The sequence below is a fragment of the Tamandua tetradactyla genome, chromosome 17, assembly GCF_023851605.1.
Source record: "Tamandua tetradactyla isolate mTamTet1 chromosome 17, mTamTet1.pri, whole genome shotgun sequence".
NCBI lineage: Eukaryota > Metazoa > Chordata > Mammalia > Pilosa > Myrmecophagidae > Tamandua > Tamandua tetradactyla.
The window spans coordinates 48,075,077-48,094,660 of NC_135343.1; the positions used below are offsets into that span (position 1 = coordinate 48,075,077).

A 19,584-nucleotide genomic window follows, 5' to 3' on the forward strand; every position below is an offset into this window, starting at 1 on the left:
ATTTGGAGACCATGTCAATAGGATTGCAAGATAATATAGAGGCTGCGCAGGGGAATTTCAATTTCATAGCAACACTGAATACTTTTTTAGTGTAAGTATGACCATCCAGAATTACTTATCAGAAATTCAAACTTAACAGGGCTTCTTGTATTTTTATATTTTAAATCTGGCAACTGGATAGTAAATATCTTGTTCCTTAGCAAACTTGCACCCAGTTGATTTGAAATCCATGAATAATTTTTGCCTAAATCAATTTTTACTATGATTTTGCCAAACGGTGATTTTCTACCTCCGTCATTCTTTCTACATTTATTGGTTGATTTTCTAACTGCCTGTCTTTTCACCACCCTTTACCGCTAGTGACTGACACACGGTAGGCGCTCAGATGCTTGCTCAATGAATGAACGCCTTCTCCGGCATTTGGCACAACTTCCGCGACCCCAGCTGCGTCAGGCAGGGGCTTGCCTTCCTCAGCCAATCACGACGGGCACTGAGGCTTCCAAGCCTTGCTGGGCCCAGTTCCAGGTGCTCCAAGAGATCATAAACCTGGCTTTACTATACGTCGCTGACGTATAATGAAGACAAATGATTGGCTACTTCAGCTCCAGGAGTCTCGACAGACTGCAAGGGGAGTGGGGCACCGACCAATGGGTGTCGGCGGGAGGCGGGACCTGCCATGCGGCCGCGGTATAACTGTGTGGCCCGCGCTTGTATTTCTCTCCTGGCGCGCGCAGCGGCACGGGCTATGGCTCCCCTGCGTCTTGTGTCAACACTGGCAGCCGGGCTGCTCCGGCCCGCGCAGAGCTGCCGCCTCCGCCATCGCCCTTTCTGTCGCTCGGCTGTTCGGTAAGAGGGTCGAGGAGCTGGGTCGGCGCGGGAAGCCCAGGGGTAACGGAAGGCAGGCGGCTGCGCGGACCCGCGAGGATGCAGGGGCGGTTCCTCCCGAGCATCCCAGCCCTGGGTGGCGGTGGCATTTCCCTCTGACTAGAGGGGCGACGTGGCAGCCGGGCGCAGCCGCAGCCCGCGCGGCTCGGGCGCTCGCGCGGCGGGGTGGGCTGGTCCCTGGCCCCCCCCCCCCCCCCCAGGGTCGGGGCATCGCCGGCGAGACAGCCGGACCGTGCGGAGTTCGCAAGGGGACGCGCGAGGATGCCCAGGTTTGGCCCGAGTTTGCGGGCCGCCAGCGGCCGCGATGCCGAGAGGGGCCTTGGGGGACGCCAAGCAGACCCTTGGCCCAGGGCGTGGAGGGCTCCTTATGACCCGCTTTCCCGGGACCCTAGCGGCGGAGGGGATTGGTGCAGGCTGACGAAATCCCCGCGCCGGCTTGCTGGCTGGGTACCCGCACTTCCCTTCTGCCTCGGGAAAGAAGACATGTATTGTCGTCACCGGGACTCTGACTGCAGTCGCCACGCCGAGCTGGGCAGCGCCCAGCGTAAGTCCAGGTGATACCCTCGGGGGAGAAGGCGAGGCGAGGCGAAGCTCTGTCTGCATTTCCGTGGGCAGGCAATAGGTTTTCCCTGATTTTTTTGGACCCCAAACTGTCATTCTTGAGCCTAGGTTGAAGACTCCTTTTGGGGCTCTGTGATTTCTCTCCCCAAATCTGTGCACACTCTGTCAACGTTTAGAGCCCTCGCATTGCCAGAGTCCTAAGTCTTAGTCTTGTTATCAGCAAACGTTCACTAAGCCCTTCCTCCGTGCCGGGCGCCGTGGTAGACTGTGAATTCAGAGATGGGTCAAAGCTGCTTTCTCTTTAGTGGAACGCAGATATCTGTCAAGGGGGCGAACACGGATATAACTTCCACTCAGTGTGAAAAGTGCTGACAGAGATTTCCAAGATGCTATTGGAACGCAGAAGGAGGGTTGATACATTCTTAAGGAAGACTGGAGAGGCATTCACGTTTTCCTTGGACCCACCCTGACCTGCCTTTCCAGTCCCTTCTTTCATTACTGCCCCTTGGTTCTAGCCCCTTCATGCGCAGTGGCCAGATGAGCCTTTGGGCCAGACTGCTCTTAGGCTTTCATGGAAGATACGAGGTTTATGGAGAGCCTTCTTGTGTAAAGGACACCATCCTGTTTGCTCACATTCCCAAATAACAGATGCTCTCCTTTTGCTTACTTTTCTGAATGAAAAAGTAAGCTTCTACATCTCTCAAGGCAAAACTGTTATCTGCACTGCTATCTACATTCTATATTGTTAGGATGTGCTGCTTTGATTACTGCTGTTTACATGAATGTGACACTGATAACTTAAAGCAAAATATGAGTCTGCCTGTATTCCCTTTATTTTAGGTTGGTGCAAAGGTTTTTTAAAAAAAGTTATCTGATTTATTTAGCATGCTAACCATTTATCCTGGTGATAAATTAATACATAGTTGTAAAAAAGTGTTGGGTGCTTTTCAAAGAAAATGTTTCTTTCTGGGGGTATACACTAAAGTGGAAGTAGAATCATTTAGACAGCTGTCTTTATAATTTTCAAATTCAAGTGTGGTAACATCAAGTTTTTGAAGAATAGTCTTTTTCTCTGTTGATTTAATATGTCAGGTGACATTTTAGTTTGTGCATTGCTACCAAATCTGACATTACAGAACTGACAGTTCAGTAATCATCTGATCCAATCTCCTGATTGTACAGAGAAGGGATCCCTTGGCATTGTCAGAGTTTACAAAACCTGTAAGAGGCAGAGGCGAGAAAGGTCTAGAAATGTCTGTTGGGCTAAATAAGGCACATATATCACATGGAACTCTAAGGCATATTTTAAATGATCCTGGTTTTACTTTCGGTTTAACATTAGATTGAATCCTGATGGTTCTTTTGTAGTTCACAAACATGTTTAGTAACTCAGTTGCTTTGGAGACAAAATTCTGACTGTTGCAATTTATCACCCATCACTGTTTGCCAGTGCTGTTAAGCTTCTTTTCTCCTGGGATGTTCAAACTTTGGCAACTTTTCTTCCCGTTCTTTTGTGCTCATAATAGACCTATGTCAAAGGTATCTGTTTTTGTTTGAAATTCAACATCAGCAGAGGGAGCTAAGATGGTATCAATATCTACAAAACCATCTTGAGTTTGGGGCAGCTAATGGCGGTCAGTTATCATATAGCCTGCCCCGTTCATTAGAACAGTCACTGGTTCCACGACCAGCTTTTGTAAAGCAGTTGTGTGTTACTTCAGGGGTGTCAGTCTCCGCGTGGCAATGAGATTTCTCAGCACATCAAGAATATATCATGCAATGCTTTACATGATGTACCATGGTGATTTATTATGTCTCAGCCTAAGGGCAGTGCAAGGGTTTTTCATATTGTAAGTTTCAAGAACATAAACCTATTGCCTAGGAGACTGTGGCCTATCGGGAAAAATGAACTTTGGAGGCAGAGGTTTGAGTTTGAATTTTGTTCTACCATCCTCTGTTATTATAATAGCTCTAGGAGGGTGGTGAGAATAATTTATGTAGAAAACTCTTAGCAAAATACCTAGTGTTTGATAGATGTGAGTTCCATCCCCCTTTGCATCTTTCTTCGCTTATTACTGGTTCCAGCAACTAGAAGATAACAGCGCTCTTCCCCAAATAACTTGATCATGAATTGTAAAATGCTTCTATTAATTTCTCATGGAAAATTACAATACTGTCAGCTATTAAACTGGGAGGAAAGTGAAGAGGCTACTGACTGGGATTTTGATTCTGAACTTTATTTGAACATTCCTCTTCTTTCTGGTCTGTTGACTCATTTTAATGGAAAATTTTCTAAGCACATCTCTGAAACCACCTAATTCCTAAATAAATGTTAGCTGACGTAGTTATAATTTTTAGATTCCCTTTGGGAATGAACCAAGTCTCCATGTCCCTGTTTACTTTGCAGTAGCAGTTACTTTATCTACCTCTTGGCAAAAGAGATGAGGGAAAGTTAGGTACTGACTCACTCTCATCATTTTGCAGAGGAGGGTGGAAATGCAGCCATCATGAAGAGTATTATTTGTATTATGGCTTTGTTTTTTGACTTTTGTTACTTTTGGGCAGTTTCTCTCTCTTTTTTTTTTTTTTTTTAAAGAAAATTGGCATAACATCTAGAACCTGCCTTTGGAAGCTCAGATTGGGACTTGGAACACCATGTTCTTTTAGAACCCTCTGTCCTTAACTCTACCATATCACTTTTAGCCTCAGTGTGCCTATGTCCTTTTGCCTTCAAAAGAAATTCTTTTTATAAAGGGCCAACTAGTCTCTCTGAGACTATATATATTTTATATATGCACATACATAGACACCCTTAATATACAGTAGGTTATTAAATCATATATATATGAATTGAGTCAAGGGAGGAGTCTAAGAAATTAATTTTTCTTGAACATACGTGGCTGGCACTTTATATGTTGTTCCATTCACTGTAAATGACTGTCCTGAGTCCTTCCCGCTGAGGGCTCCAGGGTTTGGAATGTATCAGGAATGTTGCTATGGGTATTTGTATCAGCAAAATCCTTTCAATGATCTTCCCTTCAACTCTGAATTCTGAAATGTATTTGAAATATTAAAATGTTTTCAATTCCTCATTGTATCTTAGATATTAATTAAATCTATTATATATTTTGTTCCATGCTAGCATCCTTACTTATGTAAGGATAAAATCTGGGGAAAAGTATTTGATTTGCTATGTTTATGAAGCCTCAATGCCTTACAAGATGCAAATACAGATTGATATAAGGATTAGATATAAAATCATTGCATTATATCTAAGACACTGAGTTGTGGTTTCAAGCAGTTATATCATAATGCAAATAAAGGCAGACATTAAAGGTCTAAAAATTTAATTGTTAAAGCTTTACAATTCCATTTTGAATAACAACAGGCTTGAAAATTAATCTTATCTGATCATACACTGTATCCAGTATCTTGCTGTTATCCCTGAGAATTAAATATATGCTATTTGGAGAAACTGATGTTGTTTTGGTCTTGTGGTTGGAAAAGTCCCTGTGACACCAAGGGCTGAAATCTGAAAGGGAATACTTGTTTTAAGTGGAATCTTTTTGCTAATAAATGCTAACCCAGTTTTTTTTTAATTGTGAGTTCTGAATTCTTTATTCTATTAATATATATATATATAAAATCCCATGCTAGTCTCTGATTATTTGTGAGTTAATTTTTTTTTTTAATTAGAGATGTTGAAGGGCTACAGAGAAATCATGCATAAAATACAGAGTTCCCATAAACCACCATATAGGTGTTACCTTGCATTAGGGTGGCACATTTGTTACAATTCATGCAAGAGAATTTTTTATAGTTTTTCGATTAACTATAGTCCATGGTTCATTGTTTGTGTCGTACAGTCTTGCTTGAAAATTTTTATTTGAGTAACATATACAACCTAAAAATTTCCCCTTTAACCACATTCAGATACATAGTTCCGTGCTGTTAATTCCGCACACAGTGAGGTACTACTACCACACCACCGTCCATTACCAGAACTTCTCTATTAACTCACATAGAAAGTCTGTACAGTTTAAAAATGCTGAGAGTGAGTCAGCACCTAACTTCCCTCTTTTCCCCTACCCCCACCCCGCCTCCTGGTCCACTCGTATTCTAGTTTCCGATCCTGTGAATTTGCTGATTCTGATCATTGCACATCAATGAGATGATTCAACATTTACCCTTTTGTGTCTTGCTTATTTCGCTCAACATGACATCTCTAAGGTCCATCATGCTGTCGCTGTCCCCCCCCCCCGTTAGCAGGCCCCCTGTGATTTTCGTTTGAACTCTCTTGGAGAGAAGCTCTTACTGGCCCAGTTAACTACCACTGCTCCTGTGGGGTGGAGCACTGGGGCCAGCCGACGGGCCCGGCCAGCCTAGAATGTGCTGTCCTTGGCTCAGCAACTCCTGCTGCTGCTGTCACTGTGGATGGGGTCGCAGGGCCCCGGGGTAAGGCACACTTGCCACCCAAGAGAAGGGCCCTCTTCTGGTCCTCCTGACTCCTCCATCCTCACCAGGATGGTTTTTCCCCAAAAGGGGTTGTGGGGAACGGGAGGCATTTTTAGGTTTGGCCTATGCAGGATATTGTTTCTTCGATACTTTATATATTTAAAGGCAACATAAACATTAAAAGCCAGTTGACTAAGCAGGAAATGATTTGAAACACGACTGGATGCTGACAACATGGTCAACACAAACTACAAGTGTTACATAAATATGCAGGAAAAACTGCTCAATTTCATGGTGGAGTGGGGTCCAAGAAATGCAAATCAAACTAATGGAAGACCTTTTTCTCATCAGTGTGGCAGTGGTCAGGAGGCAGGATAGTGTATTAGTTCAGAGTATGGGCTCTAGGTGCTGACAGCTTTGGATAGCAACTCCAGCTTGGCTGCACGCTAGCTGTCAGTGAATGTCAACTCTTTCAATCAACTTTATCCCTCTAACCATGTAGCCAGATGCAACTTTACCCCTTTGAAAAGTGCCCTTTAGATTTCAGGGGTCCCTCAGATTAGGCATCATTTTTTTTTTTTTTTGCATGGACAGGCTCCGGGAATCAAACCCGGGTCTCCGGCACGGCAGGTGAGAACTCGGACACTGAGCCACCGTGGCCCGTCTGGCATCATGTATTTTTAAATTTTAAAATATTACATATATACAAAGCAAAGGAAGAAAAAGCAATACTTTTCAAAATACACTTCAGCAGTAGTTACAAAGACAGATCTTGGAGTTTGTTATGAGCTACTATTCCACTATTTCAGATTTTTCCTTCTGGCTGCTTCAAAACACTGGAGGCTAGAAGGAATGTGAATATAGTGGGTCAGAGGTCATATTCGTTTGCTAAATCCTACTTTCTCTGCGATACCCCCTCCTTCTCCTTTGATTCCTTTCCCAGTCGATAGGGGTCTTTGGGCAATGCCTGTTCTGACATTTTCTTGTTGAGAAGGGTGTCGCCACTAAAGGATGGGGGGATGTAATTAGTTGATAATCTTGGACAGCCTGGTCCCTCCGGGTCTCAGCATTTATCTGCCCCAGGGACGCTCCAGGAATTAAAGGCTCCAGGAAAGCAAACTTAGTTCCTGAATCTCAGTCTGAGCCCTAGGTGTTCTTAAGTGTTAACGGGAGTGATGCTGGTTGGGGTTTAGCCATGACTAAAGGTTGTATTAAGAGCAGCCTCCAGAAGAGCCTCTTAACTCCATTTGATCTCGATCCCGATTGGCCACTGATGCCTTATTTTATTATACTTCTTTCCCCCCTTTTGGTCCATAAGGTGTTGTCCACCCCACGGGCTACTATGTATTTTAAGCTTAAACTTTAAGTTTTAGGTATTTAAAAGCATTTTGTGGTCTGGTCTTATTGCAAAAATTCAAGCTGTTTGGTTTTGTGCCTCCGTTGCCTTCTGCAGAAATGAAGCTGTTGTCATTTCTGGAAAGAAACTTGCCCAGCAGATCAAGCAGGAGGTGCGGCAGGAGGTGGAAGAGTGGGTGGCCTCTGGCAACAGGCGGCCACACCTGAGCGTGGTTCTGGTTGGTGAGAATCCTGCCAGTCACTCCTACGTGCTCAACAAGACCCGGGCGGCTGCGGACGTGGGTAGGTGGCGGTGCAGACCCCAAGTGTGTCAGAGTGGGGCTCATCTCAGACAGACGTCATTGGGATTGATCATTTCTGTTTCTGATCACAAAACACAAACGGGAGGCTAACGCGATGGAACTATATTCAAAACGTTGTCATAAAGAGATCCCTCTACCCCAGGGGAAGCCTTGGGAACTCGGACAGGAGGAATATTCTTGGGGTCTTCTGAACTGTGAGCTGAGTTAACAGCTGGCAGGCGACATTCCCTGAGCAGCGGTGAGAGTTGTCAACCGAGGTGTTGGGACATTTGTAGTTTCCAGCAACGGGGTCTGTTCTAGTTTGCTAGTTGCCGGAACCTTATATCAGAAACGGAATGGCTTTTTTAAAAGGGGAATTTAATAAGTTGCTAGCTTACAGTTCTAAGGCCAGGAAAATGTCACAATTAAAGCAAGTCTATAGAAAAAGTCCAAATTAAGGCACCAATAAGAGGTTACACTCAAGAAAGGCCGATGAAGTTCTGGGTTTCTCAGCTGGAAAGGCACCTGGTGGACATGGTGACGTCTGCTACTTTCTCCCCAGCCTCTTGCTTCATGAAGCTCCAAAGGTCTCTGGCTCTGTGTGGCTCTCTCATTGCTTTCTTGTGGCTCTAAAAAGGCACTCTCTTCAAATGTTTCCTCTTTTAAAGGATTCCAGTCAAGGCCCACTTGGAATGGGCAGAGTCGCATCTCCCTCTAATCAAGTTAACACCCACGATTGGGTGGGTCACATCTCCATGGGAACAATCAAAACACTCCCAGGCAGCAATATTGAATGAGGATTAAAGGACATGGCTTTTCTGGGGTCCACCACAGATTCAAACCGGCAAAGCATACTAGGAGGGAAGTTGGAAGGGACCTCAGTGCTGTGGCCGGCCGGGAACACCCTTCAGTTTCATAATTGTAGGAAATGACTCTGACTTCTGGGAAATAGCCTTCAGTTTCTTTGCCAGTTGGTTCCAAAGCAATTAGATCATGTAGGGGTGTTTAAGGCAGATGGCGTGGGTTTGAGCAATGGAAGGCTTGTGTTCTGGGTTTTGCAGTCCTGCAGACTGCTGTGAGTACAGAGAAGTGCCTCTGCCCACTGTGAGTACCGCGTACACTCTGTTCCAAAGGGCCGTGAAACCGCTGGTGTGACTGGGCTGAATTACTGGGCTGATGAGCCCTTGATATTCTCTATGCTTTATCACTGAGGATTGAGGCCTCCTGCCCTTTTAATTGGAAAACCTTTAGAGATCTCTGGGACATAGTAACTCACAAGTTTTTAACATTGGGAATAGTCCGGTGCTGTGGTAGCACATGGATTTTGGAATCCAAAAGATGTGGCTGCATTACTAGCTGGCTTTACTTATTTTATCAGAGAAGTTGTGGGTTTACAGAAAATCATGTATAAAATATAGTATTCCTATACACCACCCCACCACCAATACCTTGCATTGGTATGGAACATTTGTTACAATTAATGATGGCACATTTTTTTAACTGTTCTATTAAAGTTCATGGTTTAACGTGGGTTCAACATTTGTGTAGTGCAGTTTCATGGATTAAAAAAAAAAAACTTTATTCTATCATCATATATACAATATAACATTTCCCCTTTTAATCATATTTAGATTAGCTGGCTTTTTAAGTCTCTGAGCCTCAGTTGCCTTGTCTGCAAATGGGGGTAATAACTACAAGGAATAATATATATAATATGTCAAGCTAGTATTGTCTAACGTATATATTTGTGAAGTTATATTTTTAGGTTCCTTGTGAGTCAGTTTAACTTTCCAGCTACCAGGGTGGGTGTGATGATGTAAAAACCTTATGATAGACGAATATGGCAGGCAAAACCACAGTGCCCCTTAACTACCTGAGTATTTTTTTAACCTTGAATTTTTCTTATAATAGGAATCATCAGTGAAACGATTTTGAAACCAGCTTCGATTTCAGAGGAAGAATTGTTGAATTTAATCAATAAGTTAAATAATGATGACAATGTAGATGGCCTCCTTGTTCAGCTGCCTCTTCCAGGTGAGTTTTGGACTCATACTACTTAAAATGATTTCTCAGGAGGGGAGAGGCTTGGTTCCTGGGTTTTTATAAACCCAGCCTGTTGCTGTCATAGTTTTGTTTGATGTGAGTTCCTTCAGTGTAGACGGAGGAGTAAGTCACGGAGGCACGTTGCAGAGGGAACGGAGTTGTATGATCACTCAGATGAGCCGGAGTCAGGCCGCCCTACATACTTCACAGTGACGACGCTGTGGTTTCTTTTCCAGAGCACATCGATGAGAGAAGGGTCTGCAACGCTGTTTCTCCAGACAAGGATGTTGATGGCTTTCACGTAATTAACGTGGGACGGATGTGTTTGGACCAGTATTCCATGCTCCCCGCTACCCCATGGGGTGTGTGGGAAATAATCAAGCGAACCGGTAGGTTTCTCTCAGAGCTGTATGTATGTGTGATTTTTATAAAAGCAGTACTTGCGAAAGGTCAAAAGTGATACAGTACCAAGAGTGGAAACTCCCATCCCACATCCTTTAGTTCTACTCCCCAGAAGCAACCACTCTTAACTGTTTCCTATCATTGTTTTTGCTAATTGATCTAGAAGCCTTTGTGAAGGAGACTTAAGATCTAATAGTGGTGATAGTGCACATTCATAAGGACATTTTGTCTTTCACAGTGTGTTTTTTCCTGTTTTCTTTTAGACCTCATAACATGTAGCAAGTGAGGGAGCTTCAGTTGACAGATGAGGCAATAATCTTAGTGACTTCTTTTGTCCAAATAGGATTCATGTTCTAGGCCATGTGACTGTATTTTCCTGTGGTGCCCATTCTAGGACAGTGTGTCAACATAGATATACTTTTTCCATAGGAATTCCAACATTAGGGAAGAATGTGGTTGTGGCTGGAAGGTCAAAGAACGTTGGAATGCCCATCGCAATGTTACTGCACACGGACGGGGCTCACGAGCGTCCCGGAGGTGAGGCAGCTGCTTTCACAGGCGTCCTGCTTGCCCCTGTGAGAACCGGCCGAGGCGGGCCTGTGGCTGTGGGGTGGGCTCGCTTTGGGTGGTATGGACCTTCGGGGAGGAATCTGCTCGGCGTCACCAGGAAGTTAGTTTATGACTCATTTTTTGTGGAATTAGTTCAGAAACAGATGTGCGTCAGAAATTAAATTTGAGTTGTAGGTATATGCGTGCTTGTAGATAGTGGGGATTTTCTTTGACTCATGTATGATGACCTAGTTGGGTTTATATTTAGAAATTTTCACTTGTGGCTTTGATAGTTAGGACTGAGACACAGTTATTTAAAATGAGTTTCCCATTCTGGGTCATTTGCTAGAAAAGAAATCTTAGACCTCTGTGAAGGATTGAATTGATATCACAAACGTGTCATTACATCAGGTTCTTTTAATTTGTTTGACACTTTATATATCAGAAATAATGACAAAACTATTTCTAGATAATGTCTTTTAGCATCCTTTTTTTCTTTTAGACTTGATTAATGCTAGTAGAATCTCGTTTAGAAAAGGTAATTCTTGAAAGGCTGTTAAATGGGATAAGAAATAAATTTGATTATTTTTGACTATAGAGTAAGGCTGGGACCAACAGGTAAAAATACCAAAAATTTGGGTATTTTCCTCCCCAGTTAGAAGTTGCAGGTTTATAGAAAAATCATGCAGTAATTTCAGAGTTCCTGTATACCCCCTTATATGCACAGTTTTCTTTATCATTGACACTTTGCGTTAGTGTGGTTCCTTTGTTGCAATTGATGAAACAATATTCTTATAATTATACTATTAACTGTAGTCCATAATTTATATTAGGGTTCACTGTTTTGTGTTGTAAAAAGTAAATGACAATTAGGAAGTATGAGACAAGCATGAAGTCAGTTATTTCTCAGGGATGTTGAATCTCTACCATGACTTCATTACTTGAGACCTAATGCTCAGAGTCCAGACAATTGAGGAAAAATATACATTCCTGAGCTATTTATAAAGATACATTTGAGATGTGGCAGGGGTATTATTGGACAAACAGTCATAGCTTTGACTTGGAAATCAAGGCACCTATTTTTTTCTTCATAGGTGATGCCACTGTTACAATATCTCATCGCTACACTCCCAAAGAACAATTGAAGAAACATACAATTCTTGCAGATATCGTGGTATCCGCTGCAGGTAAGAACACAAGGGATAGAGGCAGAGGACTTCTCTACCTCAGAAGGGTGGGGATGGACCTCTTATCTGTGTGAGTCCAGAATTTGCCCACTATGCTGGTTTGAAACTGTTATTTACCCCCCAGAAAAGGCGTGTTTTAATGCTGATCCAATTTTGTGGGGTAGAAACCCTTTGGTTTAGATCATCTCCACGGTGATGTGGCATGCCCAACTGGGGGCGTGGCCTTTGGTGAGATGGAGACACCCATTCAAGGAGGGTCTCGATCAGTTTACTGGAGTCCTTTAAAAGGGAAACCAGTTTGAGAAGCCTCAGATACAGATGCTTGGAGAACAGTTGCTTCAGAGCTGACAGAGACACATATGTTTGGAGATACTTGGAGGTACAGCAGAGAGAGCAGATGCCTAGAGATGGGCAGAGCCCAGCAGATGTCACCTTGTGCCTTCCCATGAGATCATAAGTAGGCCAGAACCCAGAGTTGTGACCTGGATGAACTAAGTGAAGCCCACACATGCTTCAATTATAAATTCCCTTATAATAAATTCTCTTTATAAAAGCCATTCCATTTCTGGTCTGTTACATTCTGGCAGCTTTAGCAAACCAGTTCACCTTCTGTTCCATTTGTCATCGTTTGGGAATGACACAAAGATAAGATTATAGTTGAGGTTAGTCATAGACTGGGCGGGTGCATGCTATTTCTAAAGCCTCAAAATATTTCTGTCTACTTTATGAAGTTTAAATGGTTCGTTGGTTAAGATTTTTTTATAGTTTTTTTTTTTTAAATAAAACATGTAATTTGCTCTTTCAGGACTCTTGAAATGGAAATTAGAGAAGAATCAGGCAGGTGGAATCTTCTTTTCAGTACTAAGTAAATTGACCATTGTACCCCCCATTTCCAGGCATTCCAAATTTGATCACAGCAGATATGATCAAGGAAGGAGCAGCCATCATTGATGTGGGAATAAACAGAATTAAAGATCCTGTGACCTCTAAGCCCAAGTTGGTTGGAGATGTGGACTTTGAAGGTACATGGTATACTTTTTTTAAAATATAAAATCAACAAAAGCTACCTTTAGTGGACATTTAAGACAGATCCCTTACTTTTTCTTTAACTTTTGAGCATATGTTACTCTGGTAATACTGTTTTAAATGGCTTCCACAAGAATAAAGAGTAGTCTTTTAAAATTCTAGCTGTTCTACTGGTTAATGATAACAGTGCATCGTAAAACAGGAGAGGAATGTTTTGTGGACCATTTGTTTTCGTTTGACAATTTTCAGTTATTAGTTTTTAAAATCAGTACTTTTTAAATGGAAACAATTACCAAAAATCTGTCACACAAGACCCATTAAAAAAAGTTTAATAAGGGAAAAAAAAATTCTAGCCATTCTAATGTTTGTATCATAAAACTATGGAGAGCAGTTATAAATTTTTTAAGGGCCTGTTTTCTTAGGTCTATTTTATAAGTGAAACAACTTCTTGACTTGGAACAAGTCTGAAAATTTAATGAAGTGTTTTTTAAGCCGTTGATCTTCCTCAGAAGTGTCACAGATTTCTCATTTTCACATTGACAGAAGGGATCACAGATTTGAAATGTTAAAACAGTCCAGGAAAAAGCCATATTCCTGAAACTGGGGACATGCTAGTAGATTTCTGCTTTCTGTTAAGGTATCATGTTTATCTGAAGTTCATGCTAATACTTCTATTTCTAGCTTTCTGTTTCTGTTAAAGTAGCCAGACACAAGCCTATATATCTAAGCATTTTTCCTTAAGATTGGGTTAAAAAAACTCACTTTCCATTTGTCAGAAAATTACTTTGCTCAGTGGTTTGGGCTAACTATATGTAAAAAAAATACTTCTCACACAGTTAATCTACTGAAATATTTCTTTTTAAATTTATTTAAGAGGAAGGAGAAGTGTGGCTAGTAAAGTATAGGTTATTTATCCATACAAATATCATTTAACTGCTCTACTATTAAGTGCATATTATCGGATTAGCTTGTTTGAAAACCTTTCCTCTTTTTTTTTGTGTTCTTAATGCAATTTTATTGAGCTATATTCACATACTATACACCCTATCCAAAGCATACCATCAGTGGCTCACAGTATCATGACATAATTATGTGTCCATCACCATGGTCAATTTGAGAACATTTGTGTTATTCCAGAAAAAGACATAAAAATAAATAAGAAAATCCAAAACATCCTATACCCCTTCTCCCCCCCCATTATTGATCCCTAGCATTGGTGTGGTACATTTGTTACTGTTGATAAAAGAATATTAAAGATAGTAGTGTTAATATAGTCCATAGTTTGTAATAGTGTCATACATTTGTTCTAGTTCATGAAAGAACTTTTTTTATTTGTACACTTAATCACTGCCGTCGTCCACCACAGGATTCACTGTAGTCTACATTTCCATGTTTGAACCTCCAGCTTTCCTTCTGGTGACATACACGACTAACCTTCTCCTTTCCACCCACAACTCAGCACAGTTAATTACGCTCACAATAACGGACCACTGTCACTTCTGGCCTTTCTAAATGTTTAAGTTCAACCTAGTTAAGAATTGTGCACGCGTTCAGCACCACTCCCCATTCTCCAGCCTCATTCTATTTCCTGGAAAACCTTTACTCTTGAGTAACGTAGATGTGACTTTTTTTTTTTTTTTTTAATGAGTTTGGGATTTAAGAAGCTATTTCTCTATATTCTTTTTCTTTGCATGCATGTTTATTTCACAGTATGTTGAAAGACGTACTTTTCCTTGGTCAGAACTGACGCAGTCTGCCTGTTTTTGTTTCAATGCAGAAGTCAGGAAGAAAGCCGGCTACATCACGCCGGTCCCCGGGGGCGTCGGCCCTATGACGGTGGCCATGCTGATGAAGAATACCATTATTGCTGCCAAAAAGCTGCTGAGACTTGAAGAGCGGGAAGTGCTGAAGCCTAAAGAGCTTGGAATAGCAACCAACTAACTGTTTTAACTTCTTTTTTTAAGAACAGCCTTCCACGCCACTTCAAGAAGCTAAACAGGCCAATAGAAATGCAATATTTTTTTTATTCTACTGAAATGGTATAAAATGGTGCTTTGTATTTATTGAAAGCTTAAATGGGTGGGTGTTTGCACAAATAGTTCCTACCCAGGAGCATGCCAGTGTCCTTGCTCGGCCATGGGACCCGAGAGAAGCCATTCTCTTGGTCCCAAGCCATTCACCGTAGGACACTGTCACATTGCAAATGGATGCTTAACTTGGTCAGGCCATTACAGTTGCTAAAATTTGCCTTTTTTAGGATTGCATTTCCCAAGTGCTACTCCAGTAAGAGTTGATACCCACATTAGGTTCCAAACCTGTTGAGTTCAACTGGTCAAACCAAAGGAAAAATGTTGCCAGAGAAAATTAAGGGAACACTAAACAGGAAGAAATGATAGCAATTGAGTAAAAAAAAATATTACCCAGATTTGTACGTATATTCATTGATAGCCAGATTTATCTAAATAAAACAATTGGGTGGGGAAAAAAGAAAAACTACATGCTAATAGTATTCCTAAACTGCCATTTTGTGGCTTAGTTGCTGGAAAAATGTTTAGGATTCTGTCTGTTATTAGCTTTCATTTTATGTATGTTACCTTTCAGTGAGATTGCCCCATGTTAGTTTTCTGGGATTGAAAAGGCTTATGTTATATAAATTATTCATGTGTGTTGTCATATTTGGCTTTTACTATATCTTTAAATTTAAAATTGTTAATTTTTTTTTTTACTACTAAAGAGTATCTATATGGTTTCTTTGGTGTATTTTGAAACCTATTTTTGAAAAACAAAACTGATACGGAGTTGGACTTGATAATCACAAGGGCAGCTGGTTTAAGTATGCAACTTATTTTTCCACCAAAGACTTGTCAGTAAGCTGCTTGCTTTTCCCTTTGAACCTGTTGGTTTTCCTACAAGGTTTTTAAGAGCTTGAGTTAATGCTGAATTTAACCAGACATTTTTTAATAAAATACTTTGTTCTCTTGTGGAATGAATTTCTGAAATACTGTGTCTTCCTACTATCTTAGTTGTGTTCTAACCAGTTGATTTTTCTAATTAGATATAACCAATCTAGATATTTATATATTTGATAACAGCCAGTCCTATAGCTGTGGAGAAACTAGCAATCCTTTTAGTCTTGTGTCCCAACTGGTTGTGCCAAGTCATGAGCTTAGTCTGCCAGACTCATTTAAGTGGTTAGTCTTGTTCTCAATGTTTTCTACACCCTGTATTCATTTGCTACAAAGGACTTCTTGATATATTTGCCAAGTTCTCAATATGTATATTTGCACGCATGCTCTCTTTCTATATATATATTCCCTCTCTCTCTACATAAATATCAATTTATACCTGTATTTAAAGCATTAGTTTGATTTGACAGGTTGGATGTTCTTTGCTGTGCATATTTGAGGCTGGACCAGGTGTGCTATACATTTTGGCCTTTAAGAAGGCAGCCCATGAAGGTTCAGAGGTAGCTCCTACCCAAGGCAGGTTGGGGCAAAAAGAGAACAACTAGGGAGTTGTCCTATTCCTTCCTTGTTCCTCTGCCAGCTGGTTTTATTCTTTTGATAGTTTTCTGGAGGTGAAAGAAGATGATAGCTTGCTGGAGATGTTTTTGTAAGTGAGCTATAGTTTGTAAGCCATGCCTGCTGACTTAATCTAAATGATTAAACCTAGAGCAAGATGGGATTAAGTTTTATTGAATTATGGTTACATTACAAGTGGGAAAAATTGCCTCAACTGCATGGAAAATTTAATAATATGGCAACTTGTTAAAAGCGATTGAAAATAAAATATTGATGTATATACAAAATGTAAATGGCATGTAAGGTGAAAATTACAGTGATCAATTTACAGAAAAAAAACCCAAAAATTAACATCGTAGTTTGGCAGCTTGTTTGATTAATCAAGCATATTTACTCCTGAATCTATAACATTTCTACAATTTGGACAAAGTGCTATTCCAAAGCAGCCAGGTCTTAAAATTGAAATGTTAAGGGTAGTTTGTTAGCACTCTCAGGATTGGAGCACATGAGGAACTTAAGAATTTATACTTAAGATCAGGCAATGATTCTGGATTGGGGGGACAGCTAAGTGATTTTGCTGCTATCCATAGAAGTGGTAGAGGTTTATAGCTTTACCTCTTGGCAGTATTCCTTGGAAGGGAGCTCCAAGATTTAAGTCAACACTGAGAGTTTTCTATGGACCCAGCAGTAAACTAGGCTCCTACAGTTACTGTAGCCTAAATGATTAACACAAGTTTCAAATCCATTGTTGTTTTGGAGAAAGTACATGACAGGCACATTGTTAAACACGATTGGAGTTTGTTAAAATGTGGATTGAAGATAAAATGACTGATACTAAGTTTCACAGGGAAAGGGCTTACTTTGTTATTAATTGGTTTTAATCTATTCAAATTGCTTATTAATTTAAGTACTAATTCAATTAATATTGTAGTTATACTCTTACAAAATTTGACATTTTCTCTGCCTGATGTAATGTTCATATGAACAGGAGCTTGACTTCGGTCAAATCAAGCCACTGAAAATTTGCAACAAGGACCAACCCAAATACATAAAGAAATTTTATTCTGGGCATGAAAAATAAGTGATATTGATTTAAAGGATCATTTTGTTTCACATGTAGTTTGAGATTTCATTTCAGCAAGAACTATTTTATTTACAAAAATTATCCACTTAAATGTGTTGGTTCTTTTCATTAACAGACTTTTGGAATGGGCTTTTCAGTTTGGTAAACTGCAGGCATACTTCTGTGCTGGACCAGGTTTGTAATACAGATGGGTCAGACATTTTATATGACCCTTAGAAAACTGAGATTGAGCAAAAAGGTGGGACCTTTTCAGCACTTAACAAAACTGCAAAATAAGTTCCCCAACCTTGTTCTATTAAAAGTAAGTATTATAATGGTTCCTTTGAGACCATCTTTTAAAAATATCTTAAATAAAAATTGATTCTTGCCGTTTTATCTTAGCTATGGTTTTAGGATGCAAGCATTTTTTTTCATTTCAAATAAATGTTGTAATTTCTAGACTGGATTGCATTTTACAATAAGGTATGACACTTAGCTTTAGGTTATTTTAATAACTACAAAGGGAGGAGGAGAGCCTTGCATCTAAGCAGTACTTTCCCTTGACAGATCTCTTGTTCTCTATCAAGCAGAATGATTCCCACCATTTGGATAAATGAGGAAACAGGCATAGAGGTTTAGAGTTTTGACCCAGACTCAAGACCAAACCATGCTCTCACTCTGTCCACTTCTGGGAAAATCTGTCTAATTCTAGAGGGTGGTCTCACTGTCAGTTCTTCGATATCTGTCCATGTCTATGAAGTCATCGTCTGACTCCATCTCTACCTTCACTTGTGGCATCATGAAGACTGGACTCCGTGAGTAGTTGAAAGCAGGTGAAGCTGGACAGGAAATTTTGAAGTGCAAGGTGATGCTGAGAAAAAAAAAAAAAGATATGTCTAGTATTTGGAGTTTTTAGCTTTAGAGGACAGCTCTAAGGCAAATCTTTGCTTATGTACTAATCCCGGGAGTGAGCAGTATTCTCTTATTTGCTTGGCCTTCATCCCTAGTTGTTTAAATGGTCTCACCTCTATCTTCATTACTGCCAAAGTGAACCTTCTGAATCACAAATGCCTGTTTCCCCTGCTTGAGTTTTTCTGTGGCTCTCCATTGCTCAGAGGATAGGGTCCACGCTCCTTAGCCTAGCAAGGCGAGGGCTTATATGTTCAAACTCCTGCCTGCTCCTCTGGTCTGACTGCAGGTTTACTCCACATCCATCCTAGCATTTTCCATTCCTTGCCCCTTGTGGGTGAGTGTCTTCAAGTGTTATTTTAACCCGGGTCTCCGGCACAGCAGGCGAGAATTCTGCCACTGAGCCACCGTTGTAAAAAAAAAAAGGTGCTTTTTCTCTTTGCTTACATGCCTACCCTCCTGTATCTTCAGGGATTGGGCATCATGTCTGATGGTCATTGATGCTTACTCCTTGTTAAACTAGATCATGTTTGATCCTTTCTCTTCACTGAAACTGAGTCCTGCTATTAAGTGATCTTTGCTTCCATTTGGTCAAACATCAGAGTAGTCAGGAGGTGGCATCTCCAGTTTTCAAGTTTTGGGCATTTCTGACCTTGTACTACATACAGCCTTGTATGATTTAAGGGGTTTTTGGAAAGGCCCTGGCCTGGTTCAAGTTCTCTACGGCTTGAAATTGGAGCAATCAGCTTAGTACAGGTTATTTTAAAATGAAAATAAATTAGGAGAGACACACTGCTTTTCCAGCAACACAATTAGATATAACAACCAATGGCATCAGGGGCACAGGAGCCCTGATAGGTGAGGTGGAGTGAGAAGGAAAGCTCTGTGACGCTTCTGGGCAGGGTGAGGATGGGGCTAGAGCATCCTCGAGCCCCCTGTGTTGGGAGGGTTGTACTGGGGATGTCTCTGTTCATCCAGACTTTGTGATAACAGCTTTCACTTGTCATTCAGAAGACCCCGTGTGTGTTTTCTCGGGTGAGTGCCATCTAAGTCTGGAGATTTATCTGCCGCTGGTCTTGGGATATTACTTTTTCTAATTGAACTAATTGAGTGATTTCTATTTTAGGGGGCCGTGGAAGAGGGACTGCCCCAACTATCTTCCCCAGTATGATGAAGTAAAGACTTTCTTGCCTCTGATTCCTCTTTTCCATTTTTGAGCCCCTTGTGTATGATCTTTAAGTGGTCCCACTTTTTACATGGTGGCTTCTCATTAAAAAATACCGAGGACTTGCTGGCGTGGGGACTCCTGGAAATGGGGTCTTTAATCCTTTCTTGACTGTTTAGTT

The 19,584-nt window shown here is 41.1% G+C and overlaps 2 protein-coding genes across 9 annotated transcripts in view; one reads left to right on the plus strand and one right to left on the minus strand.

Annotated features, from left to right (window-relative positions):
- The first annotated feature begins 719 nt into the window (after positions 1–719).
- MTHFD2 (methylenetetrahydrofolate dehydrogenase (NADP+ dependent) 2, methenyltetrahydrofolate cyclohydrolase) lies at positions 720–15,731 on the plus strand. 2 transcript variants are annotated; one of them, XM_077134620.1, is made up of 8 exons: positions 720–846; positions 7,355–7,539; positions 9,450–9,572; positions 9,818–9,970; positions 10,413–10,520; positions 11,627–11,719; positions 12,616–12,741; positions 14,523–15,731. In XM_077134620.1, the coding sequence occupies exons 1-8, from the start codon at positions 746–748 to the stop codon at positions 14,684–14,686; spliced, it is 1,053 nt and encodes a 350-aa protein (XP_076990735.1). In that variant the 5' UTR covers positions 720–745; the 3' UTR covers positions 14,687–15,731. The 2 variants fall into 2 exon arrangements, with proteins under 2 accessions (XP_076990735.1, XP_076990734.1); XM_077134619.1 differs by lacking the exon at positions 720–846 and adding an exon at positions 1,124–1,439.
- SLC4A5 (solute carrier family 4 member 5) overlaps positions 14,715–19,584 on the minus strand; it is a 121,724-nt gene continuing 116,854 nt past the window's right edge. For 6 of the 7 annotated variants that reach the window (XM_077134612.1, XM_077134616.1, XM_077134613.1 and 3 more), the window contains one exon: positions 14,715–18,200. In XM_077134612.1, coding sequence (XP_076990727.1) covers positions 18,038–18,200 — 163 coding nt within the window. In that variant the 3' untranslated portion in view covers positions 14,715–18,037. The remainder of the gene's footprint in view (positions 18,201–19,584) is intronic. The other variant, XM_077134617.1, reaches the window with a different exon arrangement.

What these genes read in the sequence shown, in the direction of transcription:
- MTHFD2 (XM_077134619.1), top strand. Translation starts at nt 1,147, where the DNA reads ATGCCCAGGTTTGGCCCGAGTTTGCGGGCCGCCAGCGGCCGCGATGCC. An exon ending in GGCTCACGAGCGTCCCGGAG is followed by an intron (nt 10,521 to 11,626) that starts GTGAGGCAGCTG and finishes TTTTCTTCATAG; the next exon opens with GTGATGCCACTGTTACAATA. An exon ending in TATCGTGGTATCCGCTGCAG is followed by an intron (nt 11,720 to 12,615) that starts GTAAGAACACAA and finishes CCCCATTTCCAG; the next exon opens with GCATTCCAAATTTGATCACA.